Source organism: Chironomus tepperi, unplaced genomic scaffold, assembly GCF_022539635.2.
Source record: "Chironomus tepperi strain 1889 unplaced genomic scaffold, CSIRO-AGI_Ctep_v1 contig_219, whole genome shotgun sequence".
NCBI classification, from domain to species: Eukaryota; Metazoa; Arthropoda; class Insecta; order Diptera; family Chironomidae; genus Chironomus; species Chironomus tepperi.
Genome location: NW_027226341.1, coordinates 1,806,803 through 1,826,951, shown reverse-complemented (window position 1 = coordinate 1,826,951; position 20,149 = coordinate 1,806,803). Strand labels below are relative to the sequence as shown.

Genomic DNA, 20,149 nt, shown 5'->3' with positions numbered 1-20,149 from the left:
ACATGCACGACTAATGGAGAAGAAAATAACAGAGATGAGATGAATCCGAGAATTATTCGTTTAATAAACGAAATCGAAACGTTTATGCGTAGCTTAAAATTTTCAAAGGTAAAAATAACATTTAATACTTTAGAAATGCCGATAGAATGGAAGTAGGAGTTCTCGCATGAGATGAAAAATTTAGAGCAATGGAAACTGTAAAGCTAGTCTCTCAAAATTTATTCCAAAATCACACAAAACATTTTCATCTATTCCTCAATTCACAGCTTGTCTGCATATTATTTACAGATTCAAAAGTGCAGTAAACAAGTAGCAAAGTAGGTCATACTTGTTAGAAGTAGTACTAATAATTTTTGATACTTTTTTCTTAAATTTTCTTTATTTTACATCAAATTTAAAATTAAACTTAGGTATATAAAGCTTAGGTATTTATGTTGGTAACATTAAAGATAGAATAAAACAAAATAGAGTAATGACAGGTAATGCATGATATGCTAGTTCGCAATCATGATCCAATAGATATCCAATAAAACTTGATGATGTCGCTGTTCCGACTCGACTGAATATCATCATGATGCATATGACAGTTGATCTGAGGATTTTAATAGATTTTCAATTAAATTTAATATGTTAAGACAGTGGTGGACAACTTGTGTGCCACGGCACACTTTTGCAAATGCCATGAAACGTATGTCATGTATGCTTTCAGTTAAGGCTTACATATCATACTTTATGTGTCGTGTAAAACAGAATGTTGTCCACCACTGCTTTGAGAGGTTGTTAACATTTGAGATGGAAATGATCTCAAAGTAAATTTTGTGCATAACCTTTTGTCATTAATGCTTGATGATAATTTACTTACATTTGTTTGGTGGGAAAAATGTCACAAGCAACACCACTAATTATGGCGCTATTTATTCCGGAAAGCATTACAAATGAACAAATTAATACTATCATAAAATATTGTGATTCTGAAAAATTGAGAAGAGCTCCAGAAAGGCATGATGTGAAAAGTGTAATGCCTGTTTAAATGAAAATTAAATTAGACACACTGCATCTTTAAGAACTAATGTTTTCTTACCGATTATATATTTCCTTCTTTTTGGTTTCATAAATAATGATGTAGCTATGTATGCAATTGTAAAAGCCAGTCCGAGAAACATTGAATCAATGAATACACTGGGATTTATGGTTTCATCACAGCTCTGTTAAATTTGATAAAAAATTATATATATGCATACATCACTTAATATATTAAATACTTACACGATCAGCAAATTTAGTAACATTTAAGTTAATACTACTGTCACTGTTGAAAATATCACAAATTTTAAAGCTGTCCATTGGATTGACTTCATAAGTGTTTGCAATTTTGTTGAGTATATCGGGAAGAAATAAAGCTAATCCACCGGCAATACAAAAAATTCCATACTGAAGACAACAGCAAATCACGAAATACAGCAAGTATGGTGGTTTAAGTAATGGCAATGTTTGTTCCTTCATTGACAATAATATTTTCTTACTGTAAAAATAATGAAAATTGGGAATATAATTATCTTATGATCCCAACCATGACATATTTATATACTTTTTTCAAATTAATTTACATCAGTGGTGGGCAACCTTTATTTTTCGCGGCACATCATAGTGATAAGCCTCGATCAAAACCGCACGCGACATCAAGTTCATGACATTTCCATGAAGACATAGATGTGCCGCGGCACACAAGTTGCCCACCACTGATTTATATGTTGAATTTGCAAAATCATTATTCCATGACGTCAATAAATCATTTTAATAGGCATGATACTTACATTCCTGTATACTTTTTAAACTCAATGTCATCATCACTTTCTTCGCTTTGTAAATCATCTATGTCAAATTTTTTAGATTCTCCTAAATTTTTTATGTGAATCCATTTCACAATTTCTAAAGCCTCTTCCTTACGATTATGAAGCAGTAAAAATTTTGGACTTTCGGGCAATCGAAAGAGCCATAAAATGCCAATGATTCCAGGCAGTGTAAAAATTACAAGCAAAATTCTCCATGGTGCAAAATCTACAAAATCTATTAAATCTAATTTCCAGTTGTATGATAGAATCACAGAAGCAGTAACTAGAGGAAAAAAGCACAATTAAAATGTATTTTCGTAATTGTTAATTAAGCACTTACAAGGCATTATTATCAGTGAAAGACCAACGGAAACACTAGCCCAACTGATAAGTATTGCTCGATGTTTCATGATACAAAATTCACCAATATAAGTGTAAATAACTCCTGAATATCCTGCAACGCTATAAACAAAACTATTAGACTTAATTCACGAGTACATCGAGTCACTTACAATAATCCAGAAAAGAATCGGCACAGTAAAAATAATTTAAAGTCACTGACGAAGGCACCAAGACAGGTAAAAATACTTGATCCAAGGACTGACCAAAAAATAATTGTACGTCGACCCATTAATCCTGCCATAATTCCCCAGCCATAGCTTGGAATGATCATCGCTATCAGAAAAATATTTTTTTGTAATGAACGGCACAAAACAGCAGGCCTAGCCTACTAAATTAATCTTAGAAAACTTAGGCTTGCAGCTTTTTGCCGAACCTTTAGTTTTCTTAATTCTTTTCATCACTTACCAACAAATATTATTCCCGACAGTAATCCTTTATCACTTTGACTAAGATTCATATCACATTGTGCCACTGGAATAATGAATGAGATTCCCATTGTTTCATTCATAACATTCAATAAAATTAAGAATGATGCAAGCAAAAGTTCAATTTGAACCCTGCCAAAGCCAATAGATTTAAGTGCATCTTCATATGCTATAATTTTTTTCTCTTTAAATTTTTCACATTTCACTTCAATTGTACTTATTTTGTCAATACTCATTGCAATATGTTTATCACAGTTTGGTGGCATTTTAACATTAATTTCACTCAGCACTTTATCAACAGAACCTTCATTCTAAACTGCTTTACTACATCGACTGATTTTTGTTAATGATTATTTTCTCTATATATAACATACGTAAAAATAATAATACATCATTCCATTATATTATTATCTTTCACTGTCTAACTATTGATATTATAAACGTAAAGTGTTCCAGATTTTTTCAAAAGCTTTATACCGCTTTATACTATGTGGAAGTAATAAAAATGGATTTTCAGACCATTCATCCGGAAATGAGAAAGAAAAACTCAATTAGTTGGTCATTAAGAGCCATTGCTCCTAGTATTCAGGGCTGTAAACGTGTTTTTTCTCTAATAATGAAATTTGATTCGAACTGAATCTCGGGTAATTATTATTTTTGTGCACGTGTAGTGTTTGTGACAGATTTATCTGAGATTTGTCTCTAATTTTGACTAAACAATGTCTATAATAGATTTGTTCGTAGTCCCCTGCTTGTATCGTCATTATTGATAAAGTGTTGCATGTGTTTTTTTAATTTTCAAATATTTTACTCCCGAATGTCATACTGTCCAAAACGTTTACGGTCGCTAGTTACTATCCGAGCGACACAAATAAAGAAGGTTCTACCACGGAACTTTAAAGGCTCCGCTAAAGCTCTTTAACACCAAATGAACGTAACCCACCCACCCAGGTGTTAATAAAATCGGTTTTGTGGAACTTGTCTCTTAGCTTATATTTAAGGATGAAGTCTCGATAGGCTAACGCACACTGTATTATCCCTTGCCTCGTTTGACTCTGCTCCACCATGTGATCGCAATCAATCTGTACGGCCAGCAAAGTAAGTAAGTAGCAGAGCTTTTAAACTTCCATGGCAAACCATTTTACTTGTGCCGCTCGGGTTATTCCCTTGCCCAGTTATAGAAAAATACTCCCAAATAACATAATACATTTAAAGCAAAATCAAACATGTAATTTTACTGGGAAACAATTATGGGATGATAAAATTTTTAACATTTGTTCGGACGTCAACTCGTAAACGTCACATTCATAAATGATAATTGTTACCTTCAGTTTTCATTAATTGTTGTACTTATTTGATAAGATTTATCTTATGATTTTCTTTAATTTAAATGCATGTACTGCAATGTGAAAATCTTTCAATTCGATATAGTCACAATCTAAAGATTGACACTTAAAAATTGTATATCAACAGATGATATTCAGCATTTCACACCTCATTAAAGTTTTCGCAATTCGGGGAAGTACCTTGAAAATTTTTGAGAGCTGTGAAGTTTTCATAAACAAAACAAAAATGAGAGAGTAAGGGGTCGTTCACTTATAACGATATAAGGGGAAAGGGGTTACCCTATTTATGAATACGCCCCTTGATAAGACAGAAAATATTTCTGTAACAAGTGAGGTCGGGGGCAAGTCGAGGGTTGGGAGGGGTGTCTTAATATTTGCGTACTGTAACAAGTGAGTGAAAACATTTCAAATGATTAATTTTCTTTAAGAATGTCTGAAACAGTTGTTCTTGATATAAAAGTCAAAGGTAAGATTAATTACCTAAGAAGAGACAATACCTTGATACAATAAAAAGATCAAAACTTTTGTAGTTTTAGTCGTTCTAGTCTTGAAATCTGACATTTTTCATTTTTAGCATTAAGTAAAAGCACATGCTATAAATTGACTCAAAAAAATCATCCTGAAAGCTATGCAATAAATAACACAGTTTATTTTAGAAATTATCTTACTGTTATTCAATATTTATTTAAAATTATCACCCAATTTAAGAACCTTAATTTACTACCGATATAATATTTACATGCTTAATTTTTTGTAAAAAAATCTAAAGCTAATCATTTCTTTGGTCTTGGTAATACAAATGCAACAATGCAACATAAAACACAAATACCCGAAAATGAATAAAATGTGCCATTACAACTCTTCTCTAGAGCCACTCCAAGAATATTTGTTGATACTGTTGTTCCTAACCGTCCAAACATCATTGCGCAACATATTGCCATTGATCTGTTCCATAAAAAATAATATCAGTAAATCTTATTTCATATTATTCACGTATTATAAAATAAAGTACCTTAAAAATGTTGGAAAAATGTCAACAGCAGCACTATTCACTACAGGCACATTAACACCAGTAAAAAATACAAAGATGGTAAAGCATGCAACAATTGCAGTAGTGGATGTAAGAAAAGTAAGAACTATTCCGGAAATTGCTGCTACTGTATAGTTGAATACTAATTTAAAATAAAATTAAAAATTAAGCAATTAATCTTCAGATTATTTAATTTAAAAATAATTACCCAGAATGTGAGTTCTGTTGTAAGGTTTGATGATGATTGAAAGTACAATGAATCCTATCAGATATCCAATTCCGACAAAAATTGATTGAACGTAAATACTCAAATCGACATTGTCGATGCAAACCTATTAAATATTATGATTACAATATAATCAGAATTTATACATAAATCATACTCACGGATTCCTCTAGTGTGGTATTATTTGAATTGTAAAATATTTCTTTTGGAATATCATAGATGTCACATACACGAATGTTGTTATTTCCAAGTGCATTTCGCGCAATAGCTAATTTATTTAAAATATCTGGCATGAAAAGTGCAATTCCACCGGAAACAGCAAATATTCCCATGTGCAAGCAACAGCACGTAAGAAAGTATTTTGCATGCGGTGGTTTGAATAATGTCCACGTTTGATCATAAACTGACATGAAAAATGCTTTTAATCCCGTTTCATTTCTTTGTGCAATTTCACTAGCTTCTGATTCCAATTTGTAAACATCAAAGTCATGATCATCACTCATTCCTTTATTTGTTCGATAGATCCACTTGATAATGTCAAGTGCTTCCTCATCTTTTCTAACTGATAGTAAATATTTAGGGCTTTCCTTCAAAAACAAGAGTAGTACTCCACCCGCAATGCCAAAAATAGAGTACAATAAAATTAACAATCTCCATGGACGGAATAGATATCCTTCATAAAGTTCGTATTTCCATTCATACGATAATATCCAATATGCGAGCACTAGAAATATTATAAAATCTTATAAACTATATTCTTATTGTCACAATTAATAGATTTTTTACATGGCATAACCGTTGATGAGAATCCTACAGCCGTTGTTACCCATGATAATATAGATGCTCTGTATCTGCTGATAGTGAATTCTCCTAAATATGCATACATTATTGCCGAGTACCCTGCCACACTAAATTTAAAATTTTATATTCTATACTTTATTATATTAAGTTATAAATTCAAGATTATTTACCAGAAGCCGGAAAGAAATCTTAAAGTTAGAAATATTGTAAAATCTTTCATAAAAACTGATAAGAATGTTGATGTCGTCGATCCTAATAATGTCCATAAAACAACAGCTCTTCGTCCCTTTGTATCTGCTAAGTATCCGAATAGATGACTTGATGACATTACACCTATAAAAATTTCAAACCATATTTTATCATATTTAATTAAGTTGTTTGTTGATTTTTTTGTGCAAATATGAAATAAAAGTGTGCAAAAAGACAAGTCATGCAAATAAATAAGACAATAATATTGTGATAAAATATTAGATGCAGTGGCTCGGTAGCGTAGATGTTTATGCTTCAGTTACTATATACTGCAATATTGGGTTTCGGGATTTAACACAGGAAACAATTTAATCATCGCCTTTTTAAAGGTTAAGTTTGAGTATGGAGATGTGGCGAACTGACATAAAACTGACATTAGCTTAATCATGCATATATCGTGCAGCTTTTAATCAATAAAACCAAGATAGAGGAATTTTTTTAAAGGGGTTTGGGCAGGTCTCGTAAATATTTTGGAAGGTATTGGAATTTCTTTCTCCGAAAAACACTAGCAAATTGAGTCTCTGATTTCACCTCTGATTTCATTAATTAAAAAATGGATATAGCCATCAAGTATTTAATAATATTATTTGCATAACACGATTAAGTAAATAAATAAGACTAACCTAAAAATGTCATTCCTGATAAGAGTCCTTTATCGCTTGTTGTTAAATTTAAATCGCAAACTGCTGCTGGTATTACAAATGATATTCCCATGGTTTCAGCAAGTGTGTTTGCAAGAATCAGGAATGTAGCAAATAATACAAGTATTTGCACTTTTCCAAATCCTAAATTACGTTTGGAAATTAAAAGAGCCTTAAAAAATTATAAATTCCTCAAAATAGCACATTAACACACCAATTTCTTCAATAGCATCTTCACATGAAACAATCCTTTTAGGTTTCTTTTGAGGATCGAAGGAGATTTCTGTGAAATTAATCTCATATATATTTGGCACCATATTTATGATCCACAAGTGGTCTGTCTACGTAGAAGTGAAAATCAAAACTGAAATAATTTTTAACATAGATTTTAAATTTCTTTCCACTGAACTATATTCTACGAGATGAATAATATGAATCACGAAGAGACAATTTTTGAGAGTAGTTAATCTGACAATGCCTTCACAGGTTATACACAATCAAATGTCTTATCAAAAGTTTTTAATTGTTTTCTTATCATACAGACTAATTTTTGCAGTTGTAATTGATGCAAACAACAATATTAGTGACTTGGTGGTTTTACCTGAAGTACTTATAAAGGTTTATTATTAAACACTCCGCTTTAATCGTTTATAGCACAGTTATAATTTCAAGTAATTGAAATTGCATTAAAATGCCAAATTTCGTTACTCGAAAAAAATTAGTGAAAGAAATTTTGGATAAATTATATCACATACTTTTTTAATTATGTATATCTGATTTAATCTTACAATTTTACTTATAACATATTCTTATAACATAAGTTCGACATTATCTTATCATTTTTATATAAATATAAATTCTTAATCTATTAATAATAATTCTAAATGTATGATTCATCAAGAGTCAGACACTCCAAAAGTATTGTGCAATACGTATGAAATATTGTACAATACTTACCCGAATGATACGATGTGAAAAATTTACTTTTTTGAATATAAAATAGGTCGAAAATTGCCATCACAGTGTTGTCAAGACATTTCGCGTATTGCCGTTGTAGCGTCAACTCATAGAGTGGGCTCGAGAAGTTATCTCAAGGACGAGTAGCACTCTTCATGATATACATTATAAAAGTAAACCGCGCAAGCGCCAGACAGCACAGTTTTTAGTTAAGTTTAGCATTTGTCAACAAAACCACGTTACTACTCACTTTACACAGCAATAAAGTTTAATTTTCTCTTGTTTATCAAAAAACTATACAGTTTTATAGTTTTACATTATTTGCAGAGCCCTTAAATTCCCGGTGACGTAGTAGTCTCATTGTGTGTCTTAGCAACCTCATTGTGATGTACGGGTTATTTTATTCAAATTTAAGGAAATCAACGTAAAAAATCGAATTTTCCAAGATTTTTCACCAAATTTTAAGATAATTTAGGTGAAAAATTGCGACTTCTTATAAAATATTAATGTAATTCAGTGGTTAACAACCTGCATGGCACGAACATTTTATGAAACTATATGTCACGTGTGTATTCGGTCGATGCTTACCATCAAAATGTGCCGCGAAAAATAAATGTTTATCCACCACTGATAAAAGTATTGCACAATACATTGAATTATCTGACTTTTCTGATTCATACAGAATGCAAATAGACGTCTATAGACATAACATGAACTCTAGTGCTAAGATCATCTTGTCAAGGAGCTAAAGTTTTTTTTCTTATCGATTTGTCACAATAAAAGAAATTACGCAACTTATCAGCACCACAGTTGCACAGCCATAATAAGTTTCATAACAATATGAATTAATTGTATGTCCAATAATGTTTGATGATATAGTGCTTCCAAGTCGTCCAAATAGCAATGAGACACTTACAGCCATTGATCTGAAAATATGAATCATGATGAATTACTCATTACAAAGGTTTTTTAAAAGATTAAATTAACGCAAATTCGATGATCCGTATTTAGAAAAAAATAAGAATTCGTGACAATGATAAGGAATACTTCCTAAGAAAGAAATAGTGCTCGCAGATGTTTCTTCTAAACAAAAAATTTCTATTATTAGAGTTTGTAGTTATCAGTTTTCTTATAATCATTCTCGAAAAATGAAAATTACTAGAACAAAACCCCATCAAGCAAGGTGAGAGATAATAAATTAACTACTCGTGCTTCTGTTTGGGATTTATATAGTAACTGTAGATTTAATAATTAGATGATAAGAAAGACAGATAGACAAATGAGCAAAATTATATAATAATAATTGAAGTAAATAAAGAAGCATAATTTAAAAACAATTAATAAGTCTTTTCATGATTAATTACCGTAAATATGTTGGAAATATATCACAAGCGACACCATTAATTAATGATACGTTTACGCAAGACAACATCAAAAACATGCAAAAGCAGCCAATAATGAGGTAATGGGAAGTGAGAAAAGGTAGAATAAATCCCGCAATACTTGATAAGAATAATGTTGAAGCTGTTAAACAAGCAGAGATTTAATTAATGGCAAATACATGACATAACCAAATTTCCCAGGCTGAGAAAGCAGGCAGTCTCGACGTATTTGTATGGATACCGCAGGATTATCGCCAAGTTTCTCAGTCTGGCAAATTTCATTATCAGTATGACATCTTTCCATATTTTAAGCATACCTATTATGTATCTTCGTGTGTTTGGTTTGATAAATATAGCTACTACCAAAAATCCTATAAAGTAAGTTCCTCCCAAAATCAAAATATCTGTATAGACACTTGGATTAACGTTATCATCACATAACTACAATTAATAGAAATAGACATTTGCATATTTGAATATATAATCAGTATAAAAGTAATTAAGTACCTCATTTATAGCTGTTGTGTTTCTGGAAACTTCTAAATGATTTGAGTTATAATGCACAGCATCACAAACATAGTAGTCGAGAGGTGTTTCATTCCTTAATCTTTTCAGTTTGTTGAGAATATCTGGCAAAAATAATGCTAATCCACCACATACACAAAAAATACCGAACTGGATGAAGCAACATGCGACGAAATAAATTAGGTATGGTGGCTTCAGCAAAGGAACTGTTTGATTTTTTAATGATGTTAATATAGATTCTCTGGAATAATATCAATTTTAATTACACGTGTACCTTGATAATTTAGTGATATCACTTACATTCCCTTTAGGCAATTTCCATTTCCTTGAGTTTCAGGTTTAAGTTTCAATATGTCAAAATCCACCTTAGTTCCATGATTCATTCTATATATCCATTTGACTATATTAAGAGCCTCCTCATTTCGATTAACAGAAAGAAGAAACTTTGGACTTTCAGGTAAGTGATAAATCCACAATCCAGCAATTATACCAGGAACTGAATAGATGAACAATACTAATCTCCATGGTCGAAACTCATATCCCTGGTATATTATAAAATGCCACTTGTACGGTAGAATTAGTAACGCTATGACTAAAATAGATTTTTTTTAGAAATATTATTCAATTCCAGAGCTTGACGTCGACTCGAATTTTGTTTAGAAAAATTGACTTGTGTAGACTCGACTCCATACAAATTTCAAGTCGATTTCGAGCTCTGTTCTATTGTTTTAACGTTTGAACACTTACGAGGCATTAGCATCGTTGACAGCCCCACTGCAATACCAATCCAACTTATTACAGCTGCTCTATACTTATTAACGTTAAACTCTCCAACGTAAGCATACATCACACCTGAATATCCACCAGCACTAACAATTATTACACAACAAATTAATACAAATTACGCGCAATATTTAGTCTATAAAATTATTCAAGATCTAATAATTAAGATACTTAATATTTTAATTAAGTCTAGTAATAAAATAGACGAGGAAACTCACAAAATTCCAGTTAGAAATCGCATGAACAAAAAAATCCAAAAATTCTTCACAAAAACTGTGAAGGCAGTTGATAAAGTAGAGAACAAAAGTGTCCACATAATCACAAATCTTCGTCCTTTTGTGTCTCCTAAATATCCCCAAACATAACTTGATAACATCATGCCTGTAACAAAACGAAAGCAGTGTATATTGGCGTCGAAGCATTAAAAATAATTTATGGACAAAAAGTTCAAATTTTACCGAAGAAAGGCATCGATGATAAAAGTCCTTTAGTACTTTCGTTCAATTGTAAATCACATTCTGCAGCTGGGATTAAGTTGGATATGCCCATAGTTTCGCTAAAAACGTTTATCAGCACAAACATAACTGCTACTATGGCTTCAATTTGAACACGACCAAATCCTTTATACATTGATTAATTATCATTAACTTCTTTATATTTCAGGAACACAAAAATGATTCTTATGCCTACCAATTTCTTCTAAAGCATCTTCATATGATATTGTTCGATTTTTTTCACCATCTATTAATCCAAGAATACAACACTTAGTTAAATTATTTTCAAATTAAACTTTTTGTATACTTTCCACTGTTTTCTTTCGGTTTACCAGATTCTGTATCAAAATTGCACACTTTACTCATTTTGTTGATCTTACTTCATTAAGCTTCAGAAACTAACTGATGCGGCAAAAAGTAAAGCAATACTCAATTTACTCTCCTGAGAATATAGTTAAGTTATTCTAAGCTGTTTGGCTCTATTGTATGTTGATAAGTCAATAAATACATGCACTACATCCGAGGTACTTCCATATGTTTTAATTTTATTTCCTGAGTAAAGATTTTTACACATTTTTAATTATTTTATGCTCATTAAATTTTGACCTAGAGATAGAAATTCCATATTAAATGGCCCGAAAGTTGTACGCTCATTTTAGAGTTGAGTAGTAAATTTGCAGCAATTTACAAAGTATCTAGTTCAAGTTTTGTTCAGGGTTCTGTTCTAAAACATCAAAAAATATTGAAAATTAATTCTAATATCGATACCGAGTAAGACAGACTTTTAGTAATGACATACATATCATGGCAATGGTTCCACAAATGTCAAGTTAGTAATTATATTTAAGGTCGACTAATCGAAGTCTGTCCTTTTCGAATTATGCTCGGTCTGGTGCCAGATTCAACAAAATTTGAGCTCAAGAAAGATCCACGCCGACTTGTGTCGAGTTTGCCATTTTGTCTATGCAATGTGCTTTCCGGGTAATTACTGTCTGCTTTGCGTGTTAAAAGTGTTAAAAATGCTTTAAATTATCATTTCATTATCATTTCATCTAATGTAGTTCGTATAGGTCGTTCACTTATTATGCAACGTATTTAAGGGGGGAGTCTTAAATGTTGTGATAATTTACATTTAGAAAAAGTAACAAGTGGGGAAGGAAGAAGATCTAAAAAGTCGTTTACCGCTTGACGTAAAAAGGGTTTAAAAAATGCGCAAAAAATTTCGCCACCTTAAAAATCAAATACCTACTTAAATACAGATAGTAATGTGAGTTCACTACATCAACTATGTGTTCATAAAATTTTGCTGACTCAATAGCGACATAAATCATCTATCAGCATTTGGAAAACGTCCAAAAATGAAATTGTCTAAGATATGATTTGTAATGAACCATAAAAAAATCATTTTCGCTTTGGATTATGCTTAATATCCAAAAGTAAGTTCATTTTAGTCACTACCATAATTAACTTCTAATGAAAATTTACAGCTGAATTAACAATTGGAATGAAAATGAAATATAATGATGTTGAACTTCCTCTGCAACGATGGTGGATAATTGACGTTATGTTTATGTAATAATACGACAGTTGCCAGAATTTTGTCATTTACATAAAATATTAGGAATGTCTGCATAAGAAATTTCTAGGCTTTGAAACAATTTCATTCCGAGTTGACAGCTTGACATGACGTCTAGATTAGTGGCGGATAACCTTTTATTTTTCACGACTTACCTTGGTGATTAGCCTCAACTGAAATGGCATACGGTTTAAGCTAGTGTGCCGCGGCATACATGTTGCTCACTACTAGTCTAGATTATAACTAGATCTACGGTCAACTAATGACATTTTCTCCGGAATGTTCCATAAAATATGTCATTAGTCAATCGTAGGTCTAGTTATTAACCAGACATTATGTCAAGTTGTCCATTAAGGAAATATATCAATTATAATTAGGAAGGATTGTCAAAAAAATTAAAAAAAGAAGAGGATTTGCAATTAAGTTATGTCACAATAAATTAAATGCTGGTTCAATTTATCAAAAAATAATTTAATTAATTTTATTTATTACATATTTGTTATCTCATATAAATTAATCCTATTGTAACACAGCTTATCGAGCAAATCCATCAATATGTTATTTTTCCTTATCTCTTTATCAAAATTAAAATTATCAGATCATTAAAACTTAACTTTTATCACTTAGAAATTATAACATTTTAAAAACAATAATTGAAACATATTTACAGTAATTAAGGCATTAAACTTTATTGACTTGAATTCACAAATGAAAGCCCTTATTCTTATGCTTTTACAGATCAGATATACAAGTGACCTCGGCAAAAATATAAAAGAATCCAATGAAAATTAACGTTTTCTTAGCTTACATTCCCAAAAATTATATATTGAGAAGCATGCGTTCAACTGGCAGTTAAACGATTTGATAAAAATAAAAGTAATAAAGAGTTGTGTACTGATTTAACAGGCAGGCATAAGTTAGAAATGTTGATTTAATCACCTGAAATTAAAGAAAGAAATAAAAATTAAAATTAAGGAACAAATATTAGTTTTCCTAAAACTCACCAGTCATCATCTCCATAAATTCATCGAAATCAACTGTACCAGATCCATCAGTATCAATTTCAGCAATGATACCATCTAAATCAGTCGATGTGAGCTTATCATCAAGAGCACCAAGAATTTCCTTAAGTGTGGATGTTGTAATATAACCGTTACCCTCACGATCATAAAGACGGAAAGCTTCTTTTAATTCTCTGATTAATAGGAAAAATTAAGGAATAGAATTATAGATTCTAACTCTGAAATAAATCAAGTAAACTTACTGTTGCATAGCTTCATCATCTTCTTCTTCAAGGAAATGGGAGGCAATATTACAGAATCCATCAAAGTTAACTTTTCCAACATTCTCTGGATCTTCCTCATCGATCAGTGCCTGAAGTTCACCTTCATCAAACAATTGACCCATAGTATTTAAAATTGTACTAATTTTAATTGTTTCGATGAAGCCTGACTTTGTTGTATCGAACATTTGGAAAGCTTTACGCATAATTTGCATCTTTTGATCATCGTCATCCTGTTTGAAAATAAATTAATTAATTTAGGTTCCTTGTTTTTTTTTTTGGAAAAATTGTGCTTAATTCTTTCTCGAGCTATTAAGGTTTTCATGTCTTAATTACTCCTCACATTTATATTTTCTTTGAACTCCAAAAATATTACTTTTCTTAAATTTATTTTCGACTGAATTATCAGATTAATTAATCATCACTAACCTAGTAGTAATGGATATCCGACAATTAAAAAAGAAGATTAATAAACAAATAATTAAATCCTACACAGATCTTGATCTCCTACTTGATTATAAAATATTGTAGCAGATATTTTTTTATGTTAATATCTTAATCCAGTTGTGGACAACCTGTTAGCCGCGGTATACTAGTGTGCCGCCAAACATTTTTGGAAATGCCATAAACCATATCCCGTGTGTGGTTTTAGTCGAGGCTTTCTATTAAGATATGCCACGTATAATAAAAGGTTGCCCACCGCTGTTTTAATCCAACAAATCATCATGCTTGATTCGAAAGGGTTGAAATTTATGGCTTGCGGCATCATTTCCTCACTTATTCAATTTAAGATCTTTTTTACGCTACACTTAATTTAATCGTTTAATGGAAAAATGAAGATAAACATTCTTGATGAGAAATCAATATAATCGAATGATTTACTATGGAAATTTTTTTAATAACTTTTAATTTTGTTTTACGTTAAAAAATGTGAGCTAAAGAGTTAAATAAGGTATTTTTAGACGGCAAAAGAATAAATGGAAAGAAACTGATGATAGAGATAGCAATGCACTTGATATTGGAAATTGGCAAATGGAAACCAGCGAAAGAGTCAAGTTCAGGCGCCATCTGAAGTAGGTCATAGATCGAAATTGATCGTTACTGCCACCAAAGTAAATAAGTGAGTCTAAAACTATTAAATTATTTTTCAAAATCAGTGGTGGACAACCTGTGTGTCACCAATTTTAAAAATGCTATTAACCGTATGCCGCGAGCTGTTTCAGTCGTGCCCTAGTATCAAATGGGCCGGGAAAAATAAAAGGTTGACCACAACTGCTTTAAATTATTAATAAATTCCATAATCTCTGCGTTTTTAAATTATTCCAAAATTCTAGTCCATTATGTAATGATAGAAAATGATTTGAATTTTTCTCACTTATTTATTAAAACTAATTTAAATAAATTTGAATAAATTAGAATATATTCTAGTTTATATGCACTATTTCAATATTTAGAATAATTTCATCATTCACATTTTGTATTAAAATATTCAATAATTATTTTAAAAAATTCAAAAATCATTTTAAATTTTAAGTCACAAATTTAAGTTGAATTGATAGACTAGATTTCAATCTACACATCTTCACAATTTAATATTTTCATAAATTTTTGGAGTCCAAAAATAATTTTTTAAAGCACAATTTTCCATAATTTTAACAAAATTAATTTATTTTTTTACCATTTTGGCTTATTTTTTTGCAAATATTCTATTAACAATTAAAAAGAATTAATACTAGCGCACTGCTTTCAGTTCTTTCTTGAACTCCGAATGTCACCGACAATGATTAGACACTAAAAGGACGGATCTCTTAATATAACATTTTATAGACAAGAAAATCTTTTAGCTCTTGCTTTCCATGTATAAAAAAACCATCGTCGGATTGTATCGTATTGATATTCTCACACAAAAGCATATTTTTTTCAAGAATTAAACAGTAGTAAAATGTAAGCGAACGAGAGAAAAATAAGCTAAAAGAAGAACATTTTCTTTATAAATTTTTCTCGTTTTTAAGAGCAATTATAAAAATTCAGAAATTTGCTGTGTTTTGATGCTTTAAATAAAAAATATTCTCATTCTTTGTGGTTGTAACGTACGCGTTCGGAGAAGAAAGAAAGAAAATGTGGAGATGTGGTATACATAGACACACTGTCAAGATCGAAAGGCACTTAATTTTCCATAAAATTGGCGATTAATTAAAAACAGAGAGATTCACTCGATTACATCATGCAATTTTTACTCTCATAAATCTGAAGAGGCTGTGATGATGATTTAATTTTCAATAGGACTGCTAATTAACATGCTATTGTATCTAATATCATCAATTGGATGAAAATTGGCAGATCAGTTCAAGCAAAAAATTTTGATTTTTTCCGATTTTTCCCATGAAAATTCCTCATTGAATTTTTCTTTTTTCACTTCTTGTTAGGAAACAGAAATAGCTGAAAATATGAAAAAATATTGTCGAAGATTATTACATTAAAAATAGATACTAGAAATACATCTATCATAACTCAATGAACTATATAGAGTCGAAACGAAAATATCGTGGGTTTTAAAAAAATAATCTACAGGTTTTCTCAACATGTTGCATTAAGCGCATTCTTGTGTTTATACTATTCTTGCTACACATTTGCGTGTTAATCAACATTTGCTTTCAATTTCATGACATTGGGTTACTTCAAGATTGACGCATATTCTACTACTCGATTGTTTGTCGCTGCGAAGACATCTTGGTATACTGTCTAGTTATTAAATAAACCTAAAGTCGACTATTCACAAATTTTACGGGACGTTCCAATTTAGTCTAGTTGTCATGTCATAATTTCAAGTCCACTGAGGGTCGATTTTCATCCTAGTTTTAGGCAGATCATTTACAAAATGAATACTTAGCGCTTAATAGAAACTAGGTGTGAACCTAGAAACTTTATTAATTCATGAAACCAGAGTGGGCATAGCTAGTTAATGTCCATCAGTAATCAAACATCAACAATTCCAAGTCATTTCATTTGTCAAGCTTTAATTGACAGTGGAACTAGTTTTTGACAGAACAGAATAAATATTTAGTTACATGGAATAGAATGGCAGTAACTAGCTTCAAACAGGCGAGTAAATGACAAACCTTGACTGAATTTCCACGCAAGAAAAATGATGAAAATGTATAAATTTCCCCGAGGAAAACCTGAAAAATTTTCTTAACTTGTCTCAATTTTTATTTTGATGTGATGATCATTAAAAGATACATATCTCAAAAAATAATCATATTCTGACACCCATAGAGCATTTTGGCTTGTTATTATTTAACACCTCTCTTTTTCTGTTTTTAAAAAAATGTCTCAGTGTAAAAGTGCCTGTTGGGAAATGTTTATAGTCAATTATATTTCTCGTAGCAAAATATCGGTGGAAAATTACTTTCTGAAAATTTACACAAAATATGACATCAGCTCCGTTGTATGCTTCATTTATCGAAAATATATTTTGCTTGAATTTATACTTTTATTTTGCATTGGAATTTAAATAAGAAGAATAGAGTTCCTTTTGAAGAGTTGTGAGGAGTAAAGTAATGTAATCAAAACATTATGGATTCACGATCGAATTTACACATGCTTTATATTACTCAGCGTATAGTATGGTTTTAATTTTTGATTAGCATTTTTATACATGTAGGTAAATCTTAATGAAACTTATTTAAAGATTTATAGTGAGTGGGTTTGATAAGTTACTAGAAAATTCTTCCTAGTTGCCATTTGAATTTGAACCTGATTATGGCCGATGGAAACAAGATTTTTAACACAACCCGATGACAGCAAGATTACATCCAAGTGAAAATTTTTATGGCAATTAACTTAAAAATGAATCTTTGGACCCCACACAGCAGCCTATTGACTGCCATGAATAATTTGTGTCGATTGGGATGTTATGAATTTCTAGGGCTCTGGCAAGAACTGCAGGTCTGCATTTCCTGTCATTTAGATGGCCTGTAGCATTCAGCTGTACCTTTTTGATCGTCCGAAGCTGCTAGCTTGCGATTTTTGTCTACAGTTCTGTAGTTTTGGACGAACCTTATAAATTTGACTTTGAAACATTAAGTTTTAATTTGATTAAGTATTTTTCAGACTTTTTTGTGTCATAGCACACCTTGGTGGTATACCTCAACAGAAACCGCAAATTAGTATACCGCGGCACTAAGTTTAGACAACACTGATTTAATTAATTGATGGTGAAAATTAGATTTTTGAAAAGTTCACTCATCTGAGCTGTCATTTAATCTTTATTATATTTTATTAAAGTAATTAAAGCTACAGAAATTTTGAATTAATTAATGCCCTGATTAATGCAAATAGTCAACCTAATTATTCTTTTTATTCAATAAAAATAAATAAATTAGTGTTATATATTTTTCCGATGTCGAAATACTTTTCTTCCAGTTAATTTCGAATCATCTACTGCTTTTATATTTAAACCATATTTTTTCTGATTTTTAAGCAGCTAGAAAGAAAAGTGTGCTCTCCGTAGAGAGAAGATATTATTGAGATTTTCACGTGTGAAATTTGCTTTTTAATAAAAATCGTGACGCTTAATCGACTATGAATATGTTGAGATGTATGGAGTGAGATAAAAATGGACCGTGAGGAGTTAATCAAATTTTTTATAGTCTTATGAAATGAATTTATATTTATTGCTATACATTTATACACCTTTTGAATGGTTTGTATTCTTGGAAATGTTGTCCTGAGAAAAATAGTTACGCCTGAGTATTAATGTTTACAATTTTATTAAAAACATATGACTTAGACAATCCGTATAAAAATGGGACTTGGTAAATTTGATAAATTTGATGGCTTCCCGTCGGCCCATCACAGCCTGTTCATGTTAAATCGTTTTACGATGTCATCAATCCTAAAGAGTTATTATATTTTAGAAATGCTGTATTAACCAGAACCTTATTCGACTCCATCATCTCACTATATGGTTTAGATTGACGACCTCCATCGCGATAAGGTGTGGGTACTTTATGATGGAGAAAAGCTCAGTAGCTTTCAAAATATTGTCAATTATATCTCTAAATTGCCTTGAATATAATTATTGATATCAAATAAACTAATTTAAGTAATAAAATAAGCCTCAAAAAAGCAAATTTTACGTAGGTACTTTAATTGCTTAAAAAAGCATACAGTCACTCTTTTAAATAATTATTTTTATTGCATTAAAATTTTTTTATTTCTTAATAAATTTCGCAGTCAATTTAATTTCCCCAACAGATGTAGAGTTTGCACACATTTTTCATACTATTCATTTTACAGATTTACGATTCCAATGTTTTTATTTTTATTTGACGCCACGCGTTAGCGGTAATTAATTCTTAAGCTTTTTATTTTGATTTAGATTTTCTATCGAGAAGAAAAGTTTGTTCAAAATGCGATAATTTATTGTTGTAAATCCCAAAAGATCATGTAGTTATTTTCGCAAAATATGTATCATAGTCATCATTTACGGTGACGATTATTTGCGTACGAGCGGAAATCGTTACATCATTCATCTAGAAACTAATTTATCTTTGAGCTTTCATGCATACCCGAACGACACATGTTTTGCCACATGGCGGTGTGGAACGTCAAAGGCAAAAGGAGTGCTGGCGGAAAGAAAATCACTTGGCGTACAACCGTAGGGAAGGAGGCAGAGCAACAACACAAGAAAATAGCTGAAGTAGTTGTTTTAGTCAAGTTTAGCACAGTGGATCAACAGAATGACCAAATGGCCACATGACATCCAAGTGGCAATTCTTTTAACAGTTTAGAAGAAAACTGCCTCTTGGATGCCATATTACAACCAATTGGCTGTCATAATTAGGGTGATCAGAGGATTTTTGCAAAATATCGGACCATTTTGAGACTTTGAGGTCGGAACACAAAAGTGCAGCAGTGTCTCGGCAAAAATTCAACAGATGGTCTTCTCAGTCATGAATAATTTGTTCCGATCGGGATGAGAAAGTCCGGACATTAGAATAAAGAAACTAGATCACAAGAAGTCTGTTGATGAAAATATGCCCCTTTTGTGTGGGATTGCAATAATAACAAGATCAAAAGTAGGTAGTATGGAAGGTTGCTCTTAGATGTAGCACATCATAGGACATTATCCACTCAAAATTCACGAAAGAAAATTGTGAAAATTTTTACTTTTTAATTTGTTTTAATGTCATA

The 20,149-nt window shown here is 31.0% G+C and overlaps 3 protein-coding genes across 3 annotated transcripts; all 3 read right to left on the bottom strand.

The window, feature by feature from the left end:
• Positions 1-429: 429 nt before the first annotated feature.
• LOC139090696 (synaptic vesicle glycoprotein 2B-like) lies at positions 430-2,959 on the bottom strand. The gene is made up of 8 exons (XM_070640496.1): positions 2,640-2,959; positions 2,345-2,507; positions 2,173-2,294; positions 1,815-2,115; positions 1,267-1,522; positions 1,082-1,205; positions 863-1,022; positions 430-592 (listed from the first exon to the last, which is right to left on the bottom strand). The coding sequence occupies exons 1-8, from the start codon at positions 2,923-2,925 to the stop codon at positions 430-432; spliced, it is 1,575 nt and encodes a 524-aa protein (XP_070496597.1). The 5' UTR covers positions 2,926-2,959.
• Positions 2,960-4,651: 1,692 nt separating this feature from the next.
• LOC139090695 (uncharacterized) lies at positions 4,652-11,459 on the bottom strand. The gene is made up of 17 exons (XM_070640495.1): positions 11,408-11,459; positions 11,290-11,340; positions 11,058-11,219; positions 10,818-10,980; positions 10,564-10,685; positions 10,117-10,408; positions 9,799-10,057; positions 9,609-9,732; positions 9,274-9,433; positions 8,685-8,835; positions 6,935-7,124; positions 6,233-6,395; positions 6,048-6,169; positions 5,423-5,985; positions 5,244-5,367; positions 5,018-5,177; positions 4,652-4,950 (listed from the first exon to the last, which is right to left on the bottom strand). The coding sequence occupies exons 1-17, from the start codon at positions 11,457-11,459 to the stop codon at positions 4,779-4,781; spliced, it is 3,030 nt and encodes a 1,009-aa protein (XP_070496596.1). The 3' UTR covers positions 4,652-4,778.
• A 1,873-nt stretch (positions 11,460-13,332) lies between these two features.
• On the bottom strand, positions 13,333-15,788 carry TpnC25D (Troponin C at 25D). The gene is made up of 4 exons (XM_070640602.1): positions 15,630-15,788; positions 13,934-14,184; positions 13,674-13,864; positions 13,333-13,608 (listed from the first exon to the last, which is right to left on the bottom strand). Exons 1-4 carry the CDS (start codon positions 15,630-15,632, stop codon positions 13,601-13,603), a joined length of 453 nt encoding a protein of 150 aa, XP_070496703.1. The 5' UTR covers positions 15,633-15,788; the 3' UTR covers positions 13,333-13,600.
• Positions 15,789-20,149: the final 4,361 nt, after the last annotated feature.

What these genes read in the sequence shown, in the direction of transcription:
- LOC139090696 (XM_070640496.1), bottom strand. Translation starts at nt 2,925, where the DNA reads ATGCCACCAAACTGTGATAAACATATTGCAATGAGTATTGACAAAATA. An exon ending in TTTAAAAAGTATACAGGAAT is followed by an intron (nt 1,523 to 1,814) that starts GTAAGTATCATG and finishes TTATTTTTACAG; the next exon opens with TAAGAAAATATTATTGTCAA. An exon ending in ATTTTTCCCACCAAACAAAT is followed by an intron (nt 593 to 862) that starts GTAAGTAAATTA and finishes TAAAATCCTCAG; the next exon opens with ATCAACTGTCATATGCATCA.
- LOC139090695 (XM_070640495.1), bottom strand. Translation starts at nt 11,459, where the DNA reads ATGAGTAAAGTGTGCAATTTTGATACAGAATCTGGTAAACCGAAAGAA. An exon ending in ATCATCGATGCCTTTCTTCG is followed by an intron (nt 10,981 to 11,057) that starts GTAAAATTTGAA and finishes GTTTTGTTACAG; the next exon opens with GCATGATGTTATCAAGTTAT. An exon ending in ATTTTTCCAACATTTTTAAG is followed by an intron (nt 4,951 to 5,017) that starts GTACTTTATTTT and finishes TTTATGGAACAG; the next exon opens with ATCAATGGCAATATGTTGCG.
- TpnC25D (XM_070640602.1), bottom strand. An exon ending in GATGATGAAGCTATGCAACA is followed by an intron (nt 13,865 to 13,933) that starts GTAAGTTTACTT and finishes CCTATTAATCAG; the next exon opens with AGAATTAAAAGAAGCTTTCC.